We start from the raw sequence: 26,900 nt of genomic DNA on the forward strand, positions 1-26,900 counted from the left end.
ACTAAACATGCCCAGTTCCCTCAGCCTCTCCTGGTATGACTTGTTCTCTAGACCCCTCACTAGCTTGGTGGCTCCAGCTCCCCTCACTAGCTCTGAATGTGCTTCAGCAGCTCAGTGCACCTTCCTGTAGTGAGGGGCCCAGAACTGAACACAATACTCAAGGTGAGGCCTCACCAGTGCCAAGTACAGGGGCACGATGACTTCCCTACTCCTGCTGGCCACGCTATTCCTGATACAGGCCAGAATGCCATTGGCCCTCTTGGCCACCTGGGCACACTGCTGGCTCCTGTTCAGTCGGCTGGCCACCAACACCCCCAGGTCCTTTTCTGCCGGGCAGCTTTCCAGCCACTCTTCCCCAAGTCTGTAGCGTTGCCTGGGGTTGTTGTGACCAAAATGCAGGACCCGGCACTTGGCCTTATTAGACCTCATCCCATTGGCCTTGGCCCATTGATCCAACCCATCTAGATCCCTCTGTAGAGCCTTCCGACCCTCAAGCAGATCAACACTCCCACCTAGTTTGGTGTCATCTGCAAACTTACTGAGGGTGCATTCAATCCCCTTGTCTGGATCATCAATAAAGATATTGAACAAGACTGGGTCTTGTTTCCAAGGGTAAAGAGAAATTTTAGAAAGCATCTAGTACTTTATACATAACACAACCTGTAGAAATACAGGAGAAAAATTTGTGATGGCTTGTAATTTTTCTAATCTTTAGCTTTTCTTCTCGCATTGGGTACAGTACAGTTATTCAGTTTCTAGTCTATATGCAGTGATGCAGTTCTCCAGAGTTCCTATCGTACACATAGCGCAACGTCAGTTACATCCCAGTACTACTTAGTTCTCTGCCCATCGGTAAAGCATATAATGGAGTAATTAAGATGTGTATTCACTTAGGGACACCCCAAGGTGATTATGAATATAATTCTTGTTGCGATGTTTGGATCTAGTTTCAACTTGGAGTCTTCCAAAATTAATGTATGGAATATAAAGCTAAGTTTAGCTCATCTGAACTCAAAGAGGGGTTTGGTCTAATTTACTTAGTTAAGTTTTATTTTTTTTTTGGTAAAATTCCAGCTTACAAAAGTAGAATGGATTCACTTTTAAATTAGTTTGCAGAAATATCAAAAAGTTTTTTTACTGTCATTTAAATGCATGAAGATTTTGCTAATGGTTTGAGAAAATCATTGTTTCTGTGATGTTGGCTATAGATTAAAGTTTGAGGCCTAAAACTTGATCGAATTTTAGCTTTGGTTAGCTAAGAAGATTATGCCAAGTTGAAAATGAATTATAGCTGAACCAAACCTAGTAAAACAATGTCAATGTAGACATTAATTCTTGGTTTTCTCAGTTAAAGGTTTTTTTTTTGTTCACTTTAGTGATGGTGAAAGTGTAATATGAGACACAGGGAAGAAGGAAATGTTAAAAGGCAATGTATATATGTTTTTGTGATTCTAGAGCTATGGTGATATTTTTCGTTTTCAGGAGTTGGAGGAAAGATGTTACTATTCTTAGTTTATTATTCCTTAATTTACTTGGATTATTTAATGCATAAGCCTTGTAAATTTTGTCTTTGTTTGATGAGTGGAAAGACATCAGTTCAAATGATGACATACTTACAATCATAACCACGGTCATGCAGCCACTATAGTGGCTGCAGTTCATTCTTATATTCGTTCATGGCTTTGTGTTTTAATTGTAAGCAAACAGCTTGAAGTGGTTGTTTATCTAAGGTACCACAATCCTTTAAACTGTTCCCTGGTACAATGATTTACATAAGGGGCTGGGAGGCAGAGGATTTTGGAAAACCAAGGAAATCATGAATGGGAAAAGAAGATCTAGTAACTCCCTGAAAAAGATGACTCTTTGGGTCTAGCAAAGACCTAAAAGGCAACCTCACTTTTGGTTAAAGGCAGATGTTAGGGCTTGTGAAGTGTGTTGGGCTGAGGAAGGGGTAGGGGGAAAAAAAAAAAAAGCCAAGAAGCAATAAGGACTAGTTGATAAATGTAAACTAAGTTAGAGATGCCTATCATCAGGTAGCTAAATGTATGATTTAGTTTAGTAAATTACTTAGTGATTTTTTTCAATTAGTAATTTAAGAAGCTGCTTATCTTGACTTCTGTAAAAGATTTGTGGGGATATCATGCATCTCATATTAGGAAAAATTTCTTCACTGAAAGGGATATCAAGCATTGGGATGGGCTGCCTGGGGAAGTGGTTGAGGCACCATCCCTGGAGATATTCAAAAGATGAGTTGACATGGTGCTCGGGAATATGGTTTAGTGTTGGTTTTGGGGCTTTTTTGTCAGAATTAGGTTGATGGTTGGACAAGAGGATCTTAAAGGTCCCTTCCAACCTAGGTAATTCTGTGATTCATCCTATCAGGAAAACTTAAATGATGGTTGTGTTCAGACCAAGAAGAAAATTACATCATTTTTTAAGTCAATGTTTTCTGGTTTGTTTTTTTTTTTGTGTGTGTGTCTTTTTAAAAAATCTTAGAAAGGCATTGTTTTATGACATCTTTGTGTTCATGTTTACTTTTTTTAATCAGCTGGAGCCAGGCAGTTGTAGGATATATGCAATGAACATAGTAGTGACCTAGGCAACAGCTGCTTGTTAGATTAGAATTAAAGGAAATTGTTATGTTTGACTTTTATTTTACTTTAAAAATTGTCTTATTTCTGATAATTTATTAAATACAGGACATGATTTCAATGATAAATTAAGAATAATGGATAATTAAGAATAAGGCTTAGCAGTTAAGTCTTAATTGAAAGAGCAAGATACTTTTGTCTAGTCATGCCAATTATCTATTACACTTTTCATACTTCAGAAGAGTATACTTTCTGTTTTATAAAAGTGCCTTACCAGACAGTATTGACAATTATGCTAAGTCCTGAGCCTAAAAATTTTCTCAGGAGAATAAAAGCATTCTACACTTTATTTTAAAGTGGAGCTCAGCGTTCTGTTTTGATTGTAATCATATCTTAAAACCATAAGGTTCTAAGAATCTTCAGATTCCTCTTGAAAAGGAAATTCTTATATCCATAAGAAGGAGTTACTGCTATTTTGGGGTATTGTGTGACACATCTCATCTTCTTTTAAGTGACTTGAAAAGATTTAGGCCTTGGCATAAATAATTTATATGGCATTTTAAAAGCCTGTTTGACTGGCTAATCTGCTGCATCTCTGCATAGGAAATAAAGATTTTTGTCTAGAGAATTTTTTCTGGCACAACATGGAAACTGTTGCTGAAGTACTGTGCCACATAAGGGAATTTTTCTCTCTGTCTCCTTACTTGGCCACCTAGTGGAATAGTCAAATACAGAATCAATTCTGTGGTGCTATTTAAACTATATCAGTAGTGTCTATGATCGAAAAGGAAGGCTTTTGTTTCTGAATCTGGAATTTTATATATTTTCTAAAGAAAATTATAATAAGAAAAGGAATTTAAAAATTTAACACATGCCATCCAAGGAATAATAATTATTTCCTTGAAAACTGAAAGTTCTTTGTAATACTTAATAGGAGTTTAACAGTTACCAGTTCAGTTTGCATGGTGCATAAAGTGACGCAACCCTTGGTGTGAGCAAGGAGCTATCTGAGAAACGACATTCCACCTTAATGACCATTCTGTGTACTGTCTTCCCTAGGATCAGAATTTGAGGGGTTTTGCTTTTGTGCCAGTTATATGAAACAATTTTTGTCACAATAGTTTAGGAAAAAAAAACCCATACTCCAAAGTATAGACTTCATTTTTGCCGGTGATACTTGGCAATTCTAGTTTATACACAGTACGATTTAGCATATAACATTTGGCTTACAAAAGTTACACTTCTTTGAGAGTTAGGTTTTTGTGATTGCCTGAATTTACATCAATAAAAGTATTAAATTTAGTTGAAAATAAATTGGCTTTTATGAAAGTAAACTTATGGCTGGCTAAGTCCCCTGCAAACGCCAGTAAACCTATGCTTACACTTTGATTAAAGTATACATTAAGCCCCATTTTTTATGTTTTAAAGCTTTCTGAACCTCTGCTGAAGACTACTACCATACTGTAGCATTTCTGAAGAACACTGATTTTGGCATAAGAGGTTCATCAGTGTAATATTTGGAAAGGTAGTTCAAAAATGGTCAGGTGGGTTTTCTGTATACATTTTTGGTTTTTTAAAAAATATTCAAAATTGTATTTAATGTGTGTGTTATGTTCCATGAAGTAAATATATCTCTAAAATAAAAACTATTTAAAAGATGGCTTTTTTTTTTCTTTGTCTGCATTTGGGACAAAGGTCTGTTTTCTATAAAACTTAACGTCTGTTTTAACTTACATAGTAATTTTGACTACTTCACTATATTGATTGCTAGTTAAAAATAGTTTGCTACATTGTGTATAAATAACCCAATGAATATTTGGAAAGTGACATAAATATTATATAATATTAGAGAAAAAGACTTGCATGGCAGGAGTTAAATAAATCCTGTGTTAAAATACCATCATTGTTTAAGGAAGCCTAAGTGTAATTCCTCAAATGGTAATTTGGTTTTTCACATATCCTAATTTGTTTTTTTTTATTATTTCTTTCTGCATTCAGATGCTGGAAATTCTGCAGAGTTCAGACAAGTGCATGTGAATACACACATGTGCATGCATATGTGCTCACATGCAGGGTTCCTAATTTTATCATCTTTTTGTTACTGTCTTGGTATTTTGACTTCCACTGCTTCACATTTGAGTGTGAACTTCCTGGGGGGGCGTTCTTTTATGTTTTAAATTACTCAGAATTTCCATCTGCTTTTACTTGACTTGTGGTTGTGAAGATCATGCTTGGCCCATGGGATCTTACACTGTGCCGAGAGGATGTGGAGTTTTGTCAGCCAGGGAAATATGTCTGGCTTTTTTTTCTTCTTTTTTTTTTTTTTTTTTTCAGCAGCTTTCATATGCTTCTCTTCTTGTGTGGTCCCACTAAACTGAGTATATTTAACAGAAATACTCTGCCTCTATCTTCTGTGTGCTGCTCTCTTTTAAGCAGACTATGTATGAGAAATCTGAGATACAAAAAATTTCAGTCCTGGCTGAAAACAAGGTAGCGTTACATAGAAAGGTACTTTAATAGTTGCACATTCCAAATTTATACCAGCATTCCACATTCTGGTTATACACAAGTATTAGTAGATCTGCAGTTACCAACAAACATCCCGATTATATCTTTCTTGAATATTCTGTGCTTTCTTTTTGCAGGCACTGCTACAATCTACAGTTCAGCAGCAAGAAACAGCTCTTGAAAAACAGTATATACTGGCAATTGAAAAACATTCTCACAAATGTGAAGAACTTCTTAACGCTCAGGTAGGGTGTGAACGTGCAAAGATCCTTGTGATTTTCTCTTAGTATCAACTCTTTTCTGTTTGAAAAAATACTAAGATATATGATCACCAAAGAAAATAATCAGTCTTTCACCTTGTGTTCTCAGCATAACAGTAAACATAAGTATTTGAAAATGCAAAACAAATAATCACTCTTCATTTGTTGGGATCAAAGGTGTTTTATAACATTTAAACCTGCTTAGAACAGATTCAAGAAGAGTGTAGCACTGAGAAAAAGTCTGAGCAACTTAATACTTACTTCTTTACCAGCTGCCAATAGTCTCGGAGAAAACATGCAATTATTTTTAATTTATGGAGTTAAAAGCAGGATTTGATTGTATGGGATATGCACAAGCTTTCAGTCCAAATTTTTGGATGCTTCTTAGATGGTAGGCACGAACATCTGTTGTCCAAATCTATTTTTATTTAATAGAAATCTTACATAAAAAGCCTCCAAACCTAACTATGAGGACTTACATAATATTCAGAAATAAATACACATAAATAGGCCTCTGTTGGCTCATTTAACGCGACTTGAGTAATAGCACACTGCACAAGTACATGGGATCACATCAGTTATTGGTGAGTGTCTGAACAGTGTAACCCTAGTTTGTTATTGAAAATATCTTGGTTTGACTTAAATACAGCTCTTGAATCAAAATAATCATGAACAGTAGTATATAAGCTTAAAAAGAAAAAAAGCTAATTTGCTAATAGCATCCTGAAGTTGTTTACGTCGCTATTGACAGTTACCTTTTAAATATTGTGAGCAATAAATCTGCTAAAAACACAAAGGATAATAGTTTGTTTATTTAATTTTCTTGGGGTATACTAGATCTAAATGCATCAAAAGCCCACTCGAAGTATTCCAAAATTTCCAACAGTGTTTTATGATCATTTCACTCTTCTGATCAGTTAGCACTTAGTACAAACATTTATAAAATATGTATGCACCTTTATAAACAATATGAAGGAAAGGTGTCATAGTTTTGAGAGGTCTGTTCCGTGAGGAGCGTGAGTGAGAAGTTTGTTGCACTGAACTACAGTTATTTAACGCTTACCATAAAGCTCTAGAAAACAAGTGAAAATTAGTTTTAAGAAAATATTCTGCACTTCTGAAATGAACATACTGCTTACTGACTTGGTATCATTTTCTCAATGTTAGAAAGGAATGAATCACGTAAAATCTGGAGGCATTATAGGAAGATTTTTTTTGAGGGTGTATTTAGATATTTATTTACAATATTTATTACAAAAATATTGCTCACGTGATCTGTTACATTTACATCGCAAACCAAAAGGTGGGGACTAGAAATGTGAAGGCATGTTCAAGAGGTTCAGATTTACCTGGGGAGAACCCAGCAATGTAAGGGATTCTCAGGGACCTATTCTTAGTCCTAGGACAGGAGAGTACTTGCGACATAACAGCGCCACGTTCACATCGTATCTACATACAACACCCACTTTGGATCCCCGAAAAGCTTTACATTTTGTTTGCAAACTTCCAAGTCATTTCTCATTCAACTCAATCAAGATTTACCACCTTTAATTGTAATATAAAACTAGGATTTTGAAGCCTAATCAAGTAGACAACTCTGTGTGCTTATGGTGCAACTACAAAGTTTAATGAAATAAGATTTATACCGGAAAATTTTGTTCACTCATAAATCTTTGTTGGAAGAGATCTGAGAAATGCATAGTCTGTTTTATTCTTTTTCAATACGGTTATTCTTAAATGTATGTTTTGGTGTTTGTTTTAACATTTGTTTTTGTTCAAATGATTTTGTTGTATGCAAAACATTAATATTGCTGAAATGATTACTAATTATTATATATCAACTTCAGTAATATTCTATGTTATGGGATTGTATATGCGTATCCACCTCTACATGGAGAGTTATGACTATCTATAACACTGTGAAGAATTTTTTTTGACGCATAAGTAAACACAGTGCAAGTATGTTCTGTATAAAACTATAGCTTCTTTCTTTTTTTTGTTCCCTTCTAATATTCTTGTCTTACAATCAGTATTTTGCCTTCAGACTTTTAAGCCTACATAAAACTTCGTCAACCCACATAATTTTTTTTCCTTATTTGCCATTCCTTCTAAATTTTCCACTGTTTTATTTCCAGTTCCACAAAATCAGTATTATCTCCTGTAATAACTCCTTCCTCATGCTTTTTCCTAATCCCATTTTCCTGTACCCCTCCATCCCAAAAACGTGGGATTCTTCTCCATCTGTGAGAAGGAGGAAAGCCTGTTTTTCTCTGCTTGTCTTTAACCTATGGTTAGAGTTTATTTAAGTTTCTGATTTTGAAGCTGTATTTTATCATAGCATATCAGTGTTTTTCCTGTGATGGAGATGCATGTTAAAAGGCTGTCTAGAGAAGTACCATACTGCCGATAAGGGTCAGCGTGCAAGGCTGTATCTTCCAGGACAGGGGAAGATGTGAAAGGTGTAGTTCTATGGCTGCATCTCAGTTTCCTGATGGACAGATTTCTGCAATTCATCTTTGATTTTTCCAGGTGAGGTTTTGCAGTGTGTCAGCTAGCTACAGGTAACATCATCATCATCATCATCATCATCTACATGAATTAACCATCAACGCTAATTGTCTTTAGTTCTGGATCTTGTTTCAGGTCTGCCACCTACCTTTTCACCATACTCTTCTAGATCTAACTCCATAGGTCTGTGGTTTAGGACATTGCTAAAATTGCAGAAGCTTTTCCAAAGTAAAATTCCAAGACATTTTTTATTCTGGCTCTTCTGACAGGTGCCTTCCCCACCCATCCCCAAGTGAGAAAGTTCTGGTGTATCTTCTAGTTTAGCTTCATCTGCATGAAGTTCAATATAATCTCTGAGTACTACACTGCCTGTCAGTGAAGTGTCCTCTGTGTTAATCATTATCGCTATCCATTGCTTTTGAAACAAACATTTGAGAGATGACCTGGTTACTATTCAGTTATTGTCCACAGATGCTATGTATTTTGCTACGTATTTCTGCATCTACCTTTTTCTTATTCCATTAATGTTCCTTATCTTGAATATCCAATCTCAGATGTCCCCTAGGTCTGGAGCTTATTCCCCCTTTCTTGGAATGCATTGAAAGGACCAGTTCTGTCAAAGAAATTCATGACGACTGTAATGGATGCTTCCTGAGGAACAATTTCTTGGGCTGCTGTTTTTTTCAACAAAGTACACTCTCAGATCAACATTTCAAATACAAACCAGGCATTCCCATGGCACGTATTCAGGGGTGTCGGGGTCATGGTGTCCTTCATGAATGAACAGGAAAATGAGAACTCTTTCCCTCTATGCCAGGAATCAGTCACATCATACTGTGAATATTTAGGAAATCAATGTGACTTGTACATTTCTAGCATTTGAGAATATCAGAGAAAATGTAATTGGAAAACACATCAGTTTCTTACAAGTTGGAAAATCATAAATTTCATCCTTACTTTTTGCTGAGACACAAACGTTTGATGTTACCTCCTGTAAATGAGCACCAACTTTGATCTTGTGGTTTAACTCATGCTGCATGAAAATACATATTGAAAAACATGATTAACGAATTTTTGAATGGAAATTTTTAATGCTCAGAAAATGAAGGCACATATAACAACAGCAGGTTAGTAAAAGTGCTTCAGTATAGTCAGGTATTGGTCAGTGTTAGAAGTGACATGCCACATGGGGTAGAAGAACATGTATCTTCATCATTAATATTAAAAACAAAAAACTCCAAACAAAACCCAAAACTAAACAGACATCTGACAGTAAAATTTATCTCTCAGTGAGATTATTGGCAAATCTAGATCATAGTTCTCTCTTCTAGTAAGTGCTAGCAGTCTTTTATGACAAATGAGGCATGGAAAAGGTCTACAGGCTATGCATACCTCAATTTTTAGCAGGAAAGAGCAGCAATTTTTGATATATATATAATTTAAATTCATTCAATATATGTCCTACTTATGGAAAAATATAGTTTCATCGCTGAGACTTCTTCACTAAATGGTTGCTTGGCTGGATGCTGGATCCAGCTAACAGAGGTCAGGTATCCCTGGCAGTATTCTGCTGTTCCATACTGGAATATGTGGAGTAGAGTGTCTTTCAGCTTTTCCTGTTTTCCACTGTTTGAATAGAAGTAGTCTTTTGAAACATGAAAGTAAGCTTTGCTTCTGAACATAGAGAAGACACAGAGACTGAGCAACTTGAAAAAGCACGAGCCATAAAAAGCACCATAAAAAAGATGGAGTGAGTAAGTAAGCACCTATTATTTAAAAGTGTTTACTATATATGACTAGGATATTCTAAGGAATTTTCTCATTAAGGTTGCTAGACCATGACACTGATAGTGTAAAAGGAATTACACGTTTTCACTAGAAGCCCTAGAAATTATGAAGTTTGAGAAATTTCTCTCACTGTTCCATCAAAATGGATGGTGTTATAAATGTAGACTATATTGAGGATGATTTTTATATTCTTTTTAAAACAGTCAATGATCTGTGTATTAGGGTAAAACAAAATCTTGAATACCTGCAGCATGTCACCTCTCATTTATGAGAAATCATTTCACCTCTATTTATTTATATTGCCCTTCTCTTTCCTTAGCTTGATGGTCTCCTTCCTTCCTGTTTTCTAAACAGTGTGAAACATGCATTCTTAGATAGGGAGGGATTAAAATATATGTGAAGTGAGGCTTAGATCACACATTTCCATCTCTAAATTATGACTTGACAATATTCCTCTTTTTCTCTACGTCTTCCTGAGGAAACAGTATCAATCAAAGAGATACAACTGGACATTTTGTGTACCGTTTTCTTGCTTGGATGTAGTTAAAGGGGATATGTGTTACTGTGGTACGTAATTATGTTAGTCTGCATATTTTCCATTTTGATTCATGTAAAAGAAGAATAAAGACAAGGAATAGAAGTCTTTAATTCTGTAGTTCAGTTGCATGCATTTGTCTTTAATTCTGTAGTTCAGTTGCATGCATATTCCTTTCCTGGGGTGGACTTCTTTTCTTCTACTCAGCAAACCCTTGAGGATGTGCCATAAGGATGTGTAGCCTGCAGTTTTCCTTTGTATAGAGTATATTATGCTGAAATTTTTTCCGTAGTTTTAAGAAGCCAAAGGAGCTGCTTGTGTAATTGTTGAGAGAGAACAGTACTGAAAGTGCCACACAAAAAGGAAAGAACTCAATTAAATGCTTCATCTGCACTGTGGCATATTAATATTTTTCAGTATGATTTTATGTGAAGCTATGAAACAAATCTTGCATTTGTAGATGTAACAACATTTAGGATAAGTAGAGTCAGCCCCAAGTCCTTAGTTCTTTTTCCACTCTGTCATGATCTTGGCTGTGGTTTGTATGATAAATAGTAGTTCAAAATCTGTTGGACGGTACATGAAATCTTGTGCTCTTTGTTTTTTAGAAATGCTCAGAAAAGCACTGGTTCAGCTTCAATTTGAAAACAGGTTGCTGAAAGGTCAGTCAGAATAGAAGTTCCATTTGCTAGAACTCTGTTTTTTGGAGTCTATGATGCTTCCAAGAACTGCTTGTGGACAAGCAGAAAACTGGTGTGACAATAGTCATGAGCTGCTGGAATGTGATAGATACCTTACCTTCTCCAGTATTTGGATGATGCATTTTGATGTGTTTTGCATAGCCTTCTGTGAAGAGTTCCAGTAAGTCCCCCAACAATTCCTAAAATGTTAAATGTAAAAAGTACTTGTTTTGTATAGCAAGTGATGATGCAGCGTGTTTATATAATAATGCATTTTATTAACTTTGATTTTTTTTATTTGTCCCCTCTTGTAAACAAAAGAGATTCCGTGTTTTTCCCATCTAATTGTGAGATCTATTTAGTGCCTGCTCTAGAAGGGAGCATAAGCAAACTAGTTTCTTAAGAGAATTATGAATATTTGCATTTTAGGAGACATTAGCCAAATTTTGCAATGAGAGTAGCAGGTACTTCAATAATCCTGAAGACTTCCTTACTAAAAAAATGAAGAATGCAGTGGACCTCACCTTTCTGGTTCATTAATTCCAACTATGATAGGTTTGGAAATTCTATTATGTCTCCTTTTTTTTGGCATTTCCTCTCAGTTCTCAGCAATCGTGCATTTTGCTGCTGTAGGAGTGATTATTTATTCATTCCCTTCAAAATTAAGTACTTCCTATCAATCAATCCCGTTATGTTTTCATCTAATTCACTTTGCACCTAACCTCCAGTCTTTAAACGTAATTCATCTAGATGTGGCATTTCAGCTCTGCTGTTCTTCTGCCAAAAGCCAAGTTAGACTTTCTCAGAACTTCTTTATTCTCTGGTAGTTCCTGATTATGTAAAGGGGAAAAAACAGTGTTTATTAGAATCTTGTTGTCAATTTGAGTATTTATTCCTAAATTCATAATACCTCCATGATTTCTGTACATGTAGAGACAATTAGAGTGAAAAGATCAAGAATCAGCTATTCCCATGCTGGGAAGGCTTGCTTTTTTTGTTTGGTTGGGGTGGGGTTTTTTTTTCCTGAAGTCCTGAAAAAGTTTGATTTACCCTCGCTCTGCATTTTGGTTTTGTATGTGTTGACTTTGTATCCAGAATCACTTAGTATTTACCTCTCAAAAGCAAAAGTTACTTTGCTAAGATCCAAAAATGCATATCTTTTTTTTTTTTGAATAACTATAAATCCTTACCAGAGTCTTCTAACTTCATTTGAATCTGCCCACTAGCGCAAGCTCATTAGAGGATGATTTTGCTGTCCCCTTGAACTGTGAATTCAGCCAGGATGCTTTCAGAGTCTCAACCAAAAATCTCATTTGGAAATTGCGTTCGCTTCCTTGAATTTGTCAAGTTAAACTTGAAAGTAGTTCTTTAGTGTGATTTTTGCTTTCTGCCTTTGCTTGTATAACAGGTTTCCTTAAAATCTTAATTACTTTTTATGAATTTATATTGTCAATTCTTGTCAATACTGAACATCTGAGTAATATAATATGACTTTTCTTCTCAATTATTTTTGTTACCTTTTCAACAGAAAATTATTTTTTTTTCTTTGGTTTTGCTATCTTCTGTTACTGAAAATTTTGCTGTTTATATTGCTCATTTTTAGGAATTAATTTCCTTTTATTTTTCCTGATAGATGGAGCAATTCTGTGAGAATTCATACAGCCAGTGAAATGAATGAGATAACAAAACCAGGAGGGCTAATTAATACTTCCTTTTTGTCTTCATATTTTTACTGAAATTCCTTATCTCTGTATCCTTAGGACCTCAAAGTTTGTGAGTTCTTTTCATAGCCTCTATTACTGTGTACACTTTCTGAGAAGAGTATTTTCATTACTTGTATAGCTTCTTACTTTATTTATAAACAATAAAGCACATATCCAGCAGAATGTTTTAAGCTTGATTTCAGCCTCTGATGTGCCTCAAAGTATACTGTCTGTATACTGCTAAGTGGAACCTTGAGGGGAAACATAGGCTTAGTTATTTTATCACCACTAATCACCACATAATTTTGCTTTGTATTTTCATTACTTTAACTTTTCTGGTTTAATAGCGTTCTGCTGATTCCTGAGCTTTCTCTTAGAAAAGTTTTCCTGCTTTGTTAGCCACTTGGACCTCAAACTGGCAAAAAGATACAGTTCAACCATGCAGTAATCAGTTATAATTTGAGGAAGTGGAAATATGTAACAGATGTTGGAATTCTTCAGACAGATTTTCCACCTTGCGCTGCCAAACAGTCAGATGCCACAGATAGTGAGGACAGTGTAGAAACCAGTTATGACTACCAGATCTTGTCATTTGACTTGAGCATAGTTTAGCGGTGGTGAAGGAAAGGTGCAGTGCAAAAGAATATGCTGTTGAATATAGCTAGCCTTTCTACAGGAACAGAACATGTTTAAAACATTCATGTTTTAAAAAGGTTGCCTTTTTCTCAGGATAATATTTAGAATAGGATGTAGAAATGGACATATTTTGATAACTTTATGAAATCAGGATGCCATAACTCCCTATCTTTGTTATGTCGTCTCCCTCATAGAGATAATGTTTCCCACGACCTGTGTTATTTCTTCCTACTGTTAGATTCCTTCATGAGAGACACTAATAAAAGTAGACCTTCATGGATTAAGAAGTTTTCTTGTTGAAATAGATCAGCAAATTTGAATGGGTGAATTCTTAAAAAGCCCAGCCCAGTGTTTTATTAGTCCTGCTGACGAATGAAGTATGGAAACATTTGCTAGGTGTTTCTGAAGGTAATTTTTTCCAAATCTCAAGGGACAGGGATTGTTCTATATCCATATGTATTGAAAGTAAAAAAAAAAAAAAAAAAAAAAATTTACAATGAGGATAACAAATGAAGTCTTATTATGCCTGTGTTTTTTCCATTAAACTACTAACTACAGTGCGGTTTCATAAGAAAAACTTCAGTAGCTTTTTGTTGTAAGAAAAATTGGTCATTCGCTGCAGGTGAATTAGGCATACGTATGTCTTAACATACTGTTTTTCAGAACAACACTATTAAAAAAAGGTCCCAAGTGTAATTTCATTAGTGTGTAAAAATAGCTTCCTCAGCTTGAAAGATCTGTGAAAGTGTGAAATATCCTTATTTTGTTGCAGTGATACTACAAATAATGCAGGCTTTTGGTTTTTTCTGTTCAGTTTTAGGACATTCACATTAACTTTGGTTGCTCTGTGATGTTTGCTGTTTTGTTTCTGAATGATTATCTAACTGACTGCTTTTACATAAACTATGAATAGCAGCTAACAAAATTAATTTATTCGTACTGAATTTGGCGATCCGTGCACAATGATTTACTCAGTATTGGGAAGGAACCAATCTGCAGAAATGTAAATTGCATGCCTAGTAGTTATAGCAAAAGAATTGCATCTTCAGTTGTGGATGAAATCCTGTGCTTCTTTCCTTTTAAATGAAAAAGTACAGAGCCCAGAAAGAAACAAAATATTTTTAAAAAGCATTTCCGTTCATGCAAGACACCCTATTTTGTGTTTTTCTTTAAATTTGCAGTTTAGGATTAATAGGAATATGCAAGGAGTTGTAACTGTACTAAATTAGAATTTTTATTAATTGCTGTAATACAGTGTTTTAGCTGTAAAAGCTCATATCCTCTATTATTTCATTCACTCTGTGAATTATTATAATATATACTATGGAATCCTTCAAAAGATGCTTACCTGAAAAAAAAAAAAGTCATGATTCCTCAGAAGTAAACTTAATATATAAAAATAACAAAAAGGACTGACTAGTTGCTATTGTGATTAAATCTGTTTACAATGTCTTCTGTGACTCACATTCCAGGAAAAAAAGAAAGATTTTTTTTGATTTCTTTTTTACAGGAATCAAGAAAAACCACAGAACCTCTGTATTTATATTTGAATCTACATCAAACGATTTTCATTTGGAACCATTGCCTAGAGAACTTGCAGGGAGGAAAACATTATAACCTATTTTTGAATGCCTTTTGTTTTAAGTTGATTTTCAGAAGATTCTACTTGACCCTCTCTTGCTACTTTCCAGAGAGTAGGGTAAAAATGCTAGTATTTCTCTCCACTTTGGAATACCACTTCTCTAACATGTTTTGGTTTTTTCTTTTATTGGAAAACACTTTGTTGTGTCTCATTGGGCCATCATGGCCCACTAGAATTTTCTCTTCAGAATTTTTACACATCCGAATTTTGCACTCTTGCCCTGTCTAAGGAATAAAAGGAAGCAAATTATTGATTTGTCAGAAAGAGGGCTAGGTGGGGGTGCTGGGCTGTGGAAATTAGTTCTGGCAAAGTGATGCAATAAAGAGCTATACTCTTTGTTGCACCTCTAAGCTAAAGGTTTTAGAACTGTCTAAGTATCTCTCCATAGTGTTCTGTCTATGTAATGTTCCGTATATGTAAGGTGCACAATGTGAGTTGCAGCCTAGCACACTTACACTGGCTGAAAACCTCCTTGTTGCACTAAAACAAAGTGTTCGCTGAGATTTATTTTGGCTTCACACTGATCCATCCCACCGTATTTCCAGTTCAGGATATTTTGGGGGTTTTTTTGTTTGTTTGTTTGCTTTTTAAGATTATCTGTGGTCATAACTTTTCATCAATTTCCATTTTTGTATTTTAGTCCAGAGACTCAGTAAGGTATATTGTGTAATAACAGACTCAAAGCTCCAGCACGTTCAGAATTTTCTTACCTGTTGTCTGGTTCTTGGATGGTTGATTAATAAAGGAAACCTTCACTTCAACTTCCATTTAAAAACTTCATGGACCGTGTCTTATAGTATACACAGGTTAGGTGCTTTTTTCCAAATGTAAGGCTCCATAAGTAGGTCTCCATCATAAATTTATGGGAAAAGTGGAATAGACTTGATTATTTTTCACAGGACTTTTTGGTCTTAGCCTACTTACAAGAGGCTGATCACTCTTCCTTCAAGGTTTTTTTAGGCTTCCTTTTTGAAGCATGGGCAACATCCTCTAGACAGGTACAATTGCCAGGTGGTCTCCAACTTTGACGTGCAGAGAAGCCTTAGAAAAAATGGCCTCAATACTGCTTTGGAATCAAAATTCATTGTATAGATAGCTCAGAGTGATGCCTTAAGTCAGAATGCTCTTCGTTTATTCCTTTAATGCTGTCTAACAGAGAGAGGAACACGTTCATAATTCTTACCTGTGGAAACTGGAAATGCTGAATGAGATTCGTTCAGTTTGCATCCTTTCTAGAGCTTTTATTCTTGCTGAGAAGGTGAGGTGGTTATGAAATAATTTTACTTAGCTGTAGGCATTTATCTCAGCATATATGATCTTTAATTCAGCAATGGTCTGTATTGCTGAGAGACCTTTACTGCAGTTGAACAAAAATTTACAGACCAAGTAAACGAACCTATAACATCCTCTTATTTCCTGTTAGCTAAAAATACAGGAGCACTTGAAAGCTCTCAAATTTGTAAGTGCCGAAATGAAGCTGTCACCTTCGATGTATTTTTACGTTATAACCTTCACTCCTTTTAATAACTTCATCTGAAAGAACCAACTGAGGAAGCACTGACTGTATATAAAGTTCATCGTGGCCATTTAATACCAGAGTCCAAAGTCATTCTATGTATGTCTAGAAAATCAATGTACCTAATTCTTCTACATAATAAATTCTAGTTAGAAGGCATATGGATTATTTTTACATCTGAAGTACAAAGCTGTTTTCCTCAATTTATAGACTAGCTTCAGAGGGGTTACAATAGCTCGCTGTCATTTAAACTAACAGTTTGGAAATCTATTCATACATTCATTAATCATTTCCTTAGTGTTACAGCTTTTTTAAAAATATCTGTCAGAATGCTGTCATTATACAGGAATAGCCAAAATTTCCTCGATCACTGTCAGAACAGGGAATGCACAGAAACCTTTTTTATCCATAACTTCTCACATTTTCTGCTCATGTGTTATGCATAACCTAAATACTTGAGTATGCCTTTGAAAGATCTGTGTTTCTGTGAAAAGGAATTCTGTAAAAAGGAACTCAGACGACAAGGTGGTGCATTCTTTTCTATAAAATACATTAATAGTGCCACTGAGCTCTCCTTACATCATTTAATAAGCACAGCTTTCAAGGTGATTCCATGGCTACATGTGGGCTAATACTTCTGTGGGGTACAGTACTTTGGAAAAAAAAAATAAAGTTCTTGATAAGTAATTAAATTGCTTATTAATTACATGCATAATGGCAGTTTTCATCCTTTTTGTTGTATCTATGCTAACTATGCAATATGGTCTTTCTGGACTCAGGACTTGTTTCCGGGAATACGAAATAACTTATTCTGCGTTGTCTATTTCCAGTTACTTATTTCTTTTCATATAATTTATGTAATTTAATAGCTTAAGGTATGTTTCTCTCTGAAAAAGAAAACTGTTTTGCCAAATATAAATTCTGAAGCCAAATAAACAGTTCTTTAAGTTATTTCTCTAGGACTAGTACAAGAGAATTTGCTTTACAGGATTGTATGGACAGCTGTTGCAACATTTGTGATGATATATGAACTTTTGGAAGTTCAGATATGAAGGTAACCATTTATGGAAGGATTATTCCACATGAATAAACATTTACATTATAATAGGGAAGGACATGCCAAGCTGTTCACAAGGGGCTTACAGTCTTGAAATTATAAATTTTACGTTTCCATGAGAAATGGAGATGCTATGCAGTGTAAAACAAATTGCATTGAAATATCCCAGAAGCAACTAGCTTTTCTTTTGAAAGCATTCTAAATGTGCTTACAAAGAGTTACCTCTAGTGTCTTGAAAAATAGGAACTAGTGTGTTTTTATACACAGATACAATTCTCAATACAGTTCTTACGGAATTCGTGTGATTTCCATAAAACTCAACATGTAATAACATATAGATTTTTCTAATCTAGCAAGGAAACAGGAGATCCTAAGCTAAATTAATGTAAATGTACTGCAAATGGCAGTAACAGCAACCTTCATTTTTATGGTAATTGTTTATTTGTTAGGCAACCTCTTTTGTAGTGATAAGTGAAAGCAGTATATTGTATATTAAAGATTTCCCTTTTTGCTTCCAGAAAAAGCAAACTAATTTATTTTATGCTGCTGTCTATATTTCCATTTGTTTGGTGTGCTGTATCTCCATGGAACTTATTTGTACTGGTGTTGTTTTGTACAAAGAGCTGATCTCTAGATTTAGCTGTGTATTCTTCTTTGCAGCGAAGGAAGTATTTTTTTTGCTTCAGAACTGTATTAAAAATCAGAAATTTTCAGGTTTCCATATAATAGAAGTGTTTTGGTCCGAATATCTGTATTTTTGAGGATCCTAGGTCTGCCACAGGTTTATGAAAAGTGCCGTGTAGGGAAGTTGGGGTCATGCAGAAATTTATAGTCATTAAAGTATTTTATCTGCAGGGAGATGAAGCATTAGTTGTCTCCACCAGCCGTGTATACATGTTCTGTATTGTGTTAATGCAAGTGTCTGCATTGTTTCAGGACTTCCAGGATGGGCTTGAATGTCATTTTATATGTATATGTAAAGTCAAATTTCTAAGACTGCCCTGAAGTTTAAAGGCTGAAAATTGTAGTCCCATGGAGAATGTTGTAAAATACATCTGGTAGCTGGCCTGTTAGGGCAACCTGAAATATATATACACAGTCTTCATGTCTAACCTAGAAATCTGGTGGTCAAGCTGGAATTAAATGCCTGCAAGTCTTAAATTAGAAATTTTAAACTTGCTGAACAAGTTGACTGCCATTCTACTGGAGGTGCTGTAAAAATAGAGGTGATTTTCTCTACTGAGCTCTCTTTAGAAAGTCCCTTGCTGATTCTTGGCTGAAGCAAATAAAGTTTTTCTCTTCTAACTGACATTAGTAAACTTTGATTTGTGGTATATGTCCTGCAAAATATTTGCATATGTTTGTCTTCTATTGTGTCATGCTTTCAAATGAAAGTGAAATAACAGATTTGTGGTCTCTGCAGTCAGTGAAGTGAAGAGTCATGGAGATTATTTAACTGATAAAATCCATTTATTGTTTCACCCTTGGGTTACTAGGGAAAAAGTAATTTCTGTAAGTACCCTGATAGTTAAAGCTAAGGTCTGAAAATACTGAGTCCACAAGAAAAGTTAGTTACACATCATTAAGTATAACCATGATGTGAATTTCACCACTCCTTCCACAGGTGTTTTCCATTAGAATATGTCTGCTCCATTCAGACCTATTTTAAGTAAATGCACAAGGAAATGCCTCTTTACATGTTTATCCTGGAAAGGCAGATAGGTGTTTTATTTTATAAAGCAGTCTAGAAGTTTTCTATTCTATTCTTCAAATGAAAAAATGTTTTTCAGAACATAGTGTTGCAATTTGGTAATGTATTTCTAGCAGCCATTAGAGACACTTATATTTAAAACATCATAAAATTTTTGTAACAGATGACTGTTTCTTAGAAATGCTGGTGAAATGTGTTTGTGTAAACATTTTATGTTCATTATAAACACTTTTATTAATATAAAACTCTACTGTTACACTTTTCTTTTGGTCCTCTTGTAAAATATTATTAGGTATTGGTAGTATACTTTAGGGTTACAATATATCATCTCTTAAATAACATGTTAAAAAGTGTACTGATTTGCTAGCAATTATCTCATGACAAATATCCAACATCAATAACTTCCTGTAATAATTTTTAGTTTTGGAAAACAGCTTAGCTCTTACAGACAAACCCCACATCTTTCAAATGCTTTGCTTGGTTTAGTGAAAAACAGATAGATGGGTTGTGAATAAGAACAGCGATGGATTTTTACGTCTACGTATAGGCTCACTTGATCACTTGAAATTCAGTGTTCGTTTTCTCCCTGAGAAAATGTTTTGGATTACAAGAAAATTAGAAGAAAGCAGCATTCTCTTTTGCTGTCTTTCCTGGCTTTCAAAGTTCATGGTGTCAGAAATGGTTGAAAAAAATACTTTTCTGTCCTCTATATGTATAACTCAGGGGTACTACAAGTATCATTTAAATTCTGCAGATGTTTAAATGAAGTGTTTAAAGTGTGGTGTTACTTAGACCGTCTTTATAAATTTTCTAAGTGTTGCTTTTAAATGGTGATGGTTTTTTTTTTTAAATTCTTTCCTAATACTCTTCAGACTCAGAATTGTTATTAGATAGGAAGCTAGACATATCTTATTAGTGTTAATTTTTTTTTTCATGTCTGAAATCAATTAAAGTAATCCTGTGTATGTCATTTAACTGAATTTACATTTTAAGTCATTTTGTAAGCAACTGACAAACCTAAGTGTCCTTAGTAGCAGGCTCTGGTTACAGTAATATGGATGTTTTGTCTCAACAGCATCAGCGACTTCTCAACATTTTGGAAGCAGAGAAGGAAGTGTTCTCAGAAAAAATAGAAGAAGCTTTGATGCAGCAGTCAAAAAAACACAAGGTATTGCTTTTATTTATATAAAAAAACCCACAGGGGTGTGATCTTCACCATGGAGCTGATTGGGAATGATCCTGTCACAATCATTGACAGGAAGAGGAAGCTTTCTCAAGCACTTGGACTGTTTGAAATGGTTTTTAGGCACTCCAGTTCTTGCTTTTTGTATCATTTACAGGAAGTGCTTGACCAATGTTTGGATGAAGAAAGACAAAGAAGTAAGGAGGCTCTGGCAGCTGCTGCCAAGGTATCTTTTGTTAAGAGAGACAATCTCTTGTTAAGACATGCAATGTGGATTCTATGTGTGTCATTACAAATGCCAAGTTCAGCAACTCATTCTTTTTTCAGAACTAAATTGGTCAAACTCTATGTTCTCCTCTGTGTTTAAAAGAGGCTAGTTCATCAACATATCTGCTATATCCTATGCCTTAATACAGATAGTCTATGCAACTTCTACCTAAGATAGCCTCTGAATTAATTCATAAAAACAATATTGCAGTTCAATTGTTAGTGTTACCTAAATATCTGGTTTCACAGATTCTCATTTAACAACATCAATGCATCTTGATTTTTTAATGTATATTTTTATTATATTTTATAAATGTCCAGCTAAAAAAAAAAACAACCAAACACGTCCCAATGAATTGGAAGAACCAGCCTTATTTATAAGTGTAGTTATTTGAGGAACCCAGTATTTTTTGCCATTTATACCTTCAATTGACCAGTTCCATAATCACCATCAAAGAGCATTGGAATCACCTGTGAGCTTATTGAAACTGGGAGGTGAGGGTGGAGGGGTGTGTCAGCCTGTGTTTCTTTATGTTGAACTTGAGCCTGCCATTATTTATTTGTAGATATTATGCTAATGATGTCTTGCCGATAAATATATTTATGTGGCTCAGCATGTGTAGAGCTGTCCTTGTTACCTCAAATTCAGTGTGTGTCTTCTGATGATTTCATGGAATGGTTGAATATACACTTTGGGGAAAAAAAAGATTAAAGAGTACTTCTTGTAGAATGCATGGCTAAGGAGCTTTGAGAGGGAAGACGCATTTGTTTCAAGTATGTGTTGGCGGCTTTGCCACAGAAAACTCTCAGACTGTGTTTGGACTTCATATACCTGTGGATAAGGGCAGGAATATCTCATATATGGGAATATCAAGTAGTGTAGGGAGGCCCATGTTCTACCTGCTCTTACATGGCTTCTGCTGTATGTTTTTTGTGTTGGCTTTAAGCAAATCAGCTATGATAATTTCCTACCTACTGAAAACACAATACATGATCCTTGCTTGTAACTTTCTTTTTCTTTCTGTAACTGCGAAGTTAATGTCCAGTGGTAATACCTGCTTGGTTGCACCTTAAGATAAATTCAAGCACATAGTTCAGAAGTGAAAATATTCATATCCTGTATCTCGTCAGCTCATAGATCTCCTTAGAAGAAGCAATATGTATGAGTTAGGCACCCATGTTAGGTATATTAGTTGTTTATTTGTACTTGATTTGTTTCAAAGGTTGAAAAAGAAGTAGTGCAGGAGGCTGTTCTGAAAGCAGTAGAGGAGGAAAGGAGAAATATGGAGAAGATTCATGCAGAAGAAAGAAAAATGTGGGAAGCAGAACGTGACAGACATAAAGAGAAGATTGCCCAGGCTGTTCATGAAGCCATGCAAGAGCAAAGAAAGCATAATCAAGTTAGTATATTTTACCCTTCCATGGACCTGCTTTGTATATTTTTTCTATTTTCTATTTCTATTTTCTATCATTTTTTCCTATTGAATGTTTCCCTAATGTTGCGGTAGATTTTCTTATGGCATCTATCATTGATCACTGCAAGTAGTGGATACTTGCAATGCACAGCGATCTTGTTAGTTTATCTTCGTCTAGACTATGGGTATGGAGAGAAGCTGGCACATTCAGAACAAAATTCCTGCGACCTTTTCAGGTACATATATTGAAATGAGAAGAATCATGCTCTGCAAGTGCCTGGTTTTGTCCACTGACTTCAAAAGGAGCCCAAGATGACTAGCTCAGATACTGGCATTTATGTTGTATGTTATGGAAAAGTCAGTTTAGGTGACTTTTTTTATAGCTATGGAAGAGAAGAGATGTTACATTTGTTCCTTATTATACTGGAATTCCACTGTCTCTCTCAGTATAAAGGTTTTTTTCTAGGACAAAAACCAGAATAGGTAAAAAATAAAGAGAGGGTTATGAAAATTGGAAACTTAAACCTGTAATGAAGCAGTTAATTTTTAGAGAGGTGCTTCTATAAGGATAGTTGTACGTCTCTTAAGACAAGTTGAGAAGGGCATTCCCAACGTTGCTTTTAACAGTTGTAGGAATTACTATTGCAGAAGTTGAATTTTGTAGTCTCTGATGCTGGAATATTTGGAGGAAGAGTCTCTAAATTCACCTGTTTCTTGGTGACATATTTTTATTTCATTCAGGTGTTGGAATTTGATATTGCTGTATATTTTTTTTTGTCCTGAATAGCAAAAAAACAAAACCCAAAACCAAACCAAAACAAAAACGCCACCCCCCGCCCCTCCCACCACCACCACTAAAAAAACCTGTAGAATTTGAAGTAAAATAGCATATCATGGAAGTTTAAAAATCAACTCTGTGGAAACAAACCCCATTTCCAGCCTTAAACAGAATTATTAAATTCCTACCTAATCAGTTACACAAAAAGTTTTTTGATGCTAAGCCATTATTGTACACTGTGTTGCTTACATTTCTAGCAAAACCAGAATGATTTTACTTTGTATATAGCTTGTTTACTTCTTTTGAATGCAAACATCAAGTGTTAAGATGTCAGTTTTCAATTTTACTATACCGATAAACCTTCAGGCACTCAAGCTCTTCTCTACAGCAAAAAGATAAGTAGCTGAATTCAAAGCTAAATTCAAGCTGAGAATAATTCATAGAATCCTAGAATCATCTAAGTTGAAAGGGACCTTTAAGATCATCAAGCCCAACCACCAACCTAACACCGCCAGAACCATCACTAAACCATGTCCCTGAGCACCATGTCTACCCGACTTTTAAATACCTCCACGGATGGTGACCCAACCACTTCCCTGGGCAGCCTGTTCCAATGTAAAATATGTAACCCTTTCTGTCAAGAACTTTTCCCAATATCCATCCTAAACCATCCCTGGCCCAATATGAGGCAATTTTGGTATCAGACACATAAAATGAGCTTTAAGAGCGGTACTGTTATGTCAAGAAAGAGAGATTTCTTTCTGACTAATGCATTACTTTGGAGCATAATACTAGGAAAGGGAAGCCTGACTTGTTTTTAACAAAATCTCTCTTCTCTTAGTTTGTCTTTGTTGATTTATCACCGGAGGAAATAATCTATGTGTGAGAAAATATATTTTTAGTTTTACTTCTCTGGTTTTTTTTTTACATTTTTAGTCTCGTATCACACTAGTAATTGTCAGAGAAACTAATATTAAAATTTAATTTTATTCTGCTGTAAGTTAATTTAAAGAGATTTGCTCTACTCATTTCAACCAAAACAAAGAAATTAAGCATAGTATTAGAATGGATTTTCTTTCACTAATACTGTAAGTCTGCAAAATTGAAAGTGAAAGATCACAAAGGGTCAGTGGAGTCTTCTGCAAATAGGTGAGTGTCATGATTTCAGCTGAGATAGAGCTGACTTCCTATGAGCAGCTGGTATAGTGCTATTTTTTGGATTTGGAAGAGAAATAATGTTGATAGCACACTGGTGGTTTTGGTTGTTACGAAGCAATCAAGGCCTTTTCTGCTCCACTATCGAATAGGCTGGGAGTGGTTGTGAGGGGATAGAACTGGGACAGCTGACCCCAACTGAGCAAAGGGATATTCCATGACATAGAATCATAGAATGGTTTGAGTTGGAAGGGACCTTAAAGATTTTTTTAGTTCCAACCCCCCTGCCATGGGCAGGGATGCCTTCCACTAGACCAGGTTGCTCAAGGCCCCATCCATCCTGGCTTTGAACACTTCCAAGGATGGGGCGGCCACAGCTTCTCTGGGCAACCTGTTCCAGTGTCTCACCACCCAGACAGACTTGCTGAGGGTGCACTCAGTCTTCCTAATACCTAAATCTGCCCTCTTTCAGTTTAAAACCATTACCCCTTGTCCTATCATTACACTCCCTGAGAGTCTGTCTCCACCTTTCCTGTAGGTCCTCTTTAGGCACTGGAAAGCTGCTGTAAGGTCTCTCCAAAATCCCTCTCTTCTCCTGGTGAATTTTCCTGGCTTGCCATGCCAAAGTCTTCTCGAGCCCTATGCTCCATCCACCCTGGCTTTGAACACTTTCAGTGATGGGGCAGCCACAGCTTCTCTGGGCAACCTGTTCCAGAGTCTCACCAGCCAGACAGACTTGCTGAGGGTGCACTCAATCTCACCATCCATGTCACTGACAAAGATGTTAAACAGGACCGTTCCAAATACTGACCCCTGAGGGATGCCACTTGTCACTGATTGCCACTTGGACATCAAGCCTTTGATGGCAACTCTTGGAGTGTGGCCTTCCAGCCAGTTCCTTATCCACCGTGTGGTCCATCTGTCACATCCATGTCTCCAATTTAGAGATAAGTATGTCATGCGGGACAGCATCAAATGCTTTGCATCTGATATCATGCTCAGCTGTATAAAGCTGGAGGGAGAAGAAAGAAGTGGGGGATGTTTGGAGGTAGGCTGTTTGTCCTACCAAACAACCGTTGTGCGTGATGGAGCCCTGCTTTCCTGGAGATGGCCGAACACCTGCCTGCTGATGGGAAGCAGTGAATGGATTCCTTGTTTTGCTTCATTGCAGAACTTTTACTCGTCCCATTCTCATAGCGCTATACCAGCTGCTAGTAAAAAAGTCAACTCTCTCCCAGTTGAAACTTTGACAGTGAGGCAGACTGGCTTCTAGTCATGGCACCCATAAGTAAATCTGGGGATAATTAATGGAAAAATTTGAAGACAATCAAAACGTTCTAATTTTCTTGGAGGTACAAACCCACTTTATGTGGTTTAAATATATTTTGTTCTGTGTTGGCGTTGATTAAGAACAAAATGAAGAAATTGAGACCCCAAATTTGACAGCCAGAAATGCTGGGGTACAGTGTCAGCAGACACTGAGAATCACAACCAAGGACCTACAACCCTGGCCTTAAAAAAACATTCTGCTAAATGGCTGTAAATTAAGAATAGAGAAGATGCACATCAATGTAAAAAACGAAGAAGTGAAACCAGACAAATCATTAGAGAAAAGGACACTGTCATATGCATGGAACAAGATAAACTAAGTGATAAAGCTATTTTAGTAACTGAGCACCATTGTGTATCTGCAAAATGTTTAAATGATGAAAATGAGGAAAAATAAATTTCTGTCTTGTAATGGTATGATTTTGTTGGCTTGTTCTTTGCCTTCTAGATCAGCAAATAAGTTTAGGAGTCTTGATTCTTTGTTTTAAAGGAGGAATTTACTCTTGACTAATTTTCTTTATAAAATAAAAGGTTATTTTTTTCACCAGTTTTTAAACCAGAGGACCAGAGGAACCTTGTAGAACTTGGTTATGTAGAAGGAAGCAAATGGAAAAAAGCCTTAAAGTATGTTTACATACTTTACATAAAGAAGTAGTTAGCACTTCTTCGGTCAGACAATTTTAGCATAAGAACAGTAAAGCTTTGAAGATCACAGTTCTGCTGAATCAGGTGGTGAGATTTCCCTTCATCTTCTAAATAATTTGTTCAAAAGAAGGAAAGATGAGTGTTTACTGTGCAGGGAAGATACAATAGTTTTTCAGACTTTCGTTGTTGCTGTTGCAGAGTGGCCAGGAAGGAGAGCCATAGTGGATTCAAATCTGGAAGCTTTATGCAGATTGCTTCTACTTGTTAAATATTCATGCTTGACAAAACTTTTTCCTAAAAAATTGTTTGTCCTCAATCAGAATAGATGTTGAGCTTGCAGATAAGGAGTTGCTACTTCCATATAAGATTTATTTTATTAATTTAACATTGCCAGAGAAAAATCAGGGGACTTGAGGGCAATTTAATAACTAACTCATGACTAATATCAAATATTTTTTTATCAAATATGAAACAGCAGAGTAAAGAAAAACTTACAATGAAGTAGGAACTAACAGTTTAATAAGTAACTCATGAGTAATATCAAATATTTTTTTATCAAATATGAAACAGCAGAGTAAAGAAAAACTTACAATGAAGTAGGAACTAAGACATACTGAAGGTTTTGACTTGATGAAGCAACCTTGACATACTCCCTCCTCCTTTTTTAAAAAGAAATTAAAGGATTAAAGTAACATGAATATTGCATTTGTTTTCATGAAAGCTTTGACTGTTCCAGTGACCTGGGGTCTTTACTTAGAGACATGGGATTTTTAATTTTATTGAAGATATTATTCTTTGAAGCCTTATAACTCTGATGAGATAAATGATATGTATTAGATCACCAAGGAAATGGTAAAAGTTTTTCTAGAGCACCGTCTTAAGAGGCTATAAGGTATTAGAAGTCCAAAGATTTTCCTTTTGGTTGAGATTGGCAGCATCTTCAGGTTTTATACATGTTATCCAGTGCTTAGTGCTTTTATGAAAGACATTTTG

General features: G+C 35.6%; 1 protein-coding gene across 1 annotated transcript in view; it reads left to right on the forward strand.

Moving 5' to 3' along the window:
* The window catches only part of CCDC91 (coiled-coil domain containing 91), a gene marked incomplete at its 5' end in the record, with an annotated part of 112,934 nt that overhangs the window by 42,498 nt on the left and 43,536 nt on the right, over nt 1-26,900 (forward strand). The window contains 4 exons of the mRNA XM_014961910.1: nt 5,237-5,344; nt 20,211-20,303; nt 20,476-20,544; nt 21,809-21,985. Of these exons, the coding sequence (XP_014817396.1) occupies nt 5,237-5,344; nt 20,211-20,303; nt 20,476-20,544; nt 21,809-21,985 (447 nt within the window). The remainder of the gene's footprint in view (nt 1-5,236; nt 5,345-20,210; nt 20,304-20,475; nt 20,545-21,808; nt 21,986-26,900) is intronic.

Source organism: Calidris pugnax, unplaced genomic scaffold (assembly GCF_001431845.1).
Source record: "Calidris pugnax isolate Ruff unplaced genomic scaffold, ASM143184v1 scaffold704, whole genome shotgun sequence".
NCBI classification, from domain to species: domain Eukaryota; kingdom Metazoa; phylum Chordata; class Aves; order Charadriiformes; family Scolopacidae; genus Calidris; species Calidris pugnax.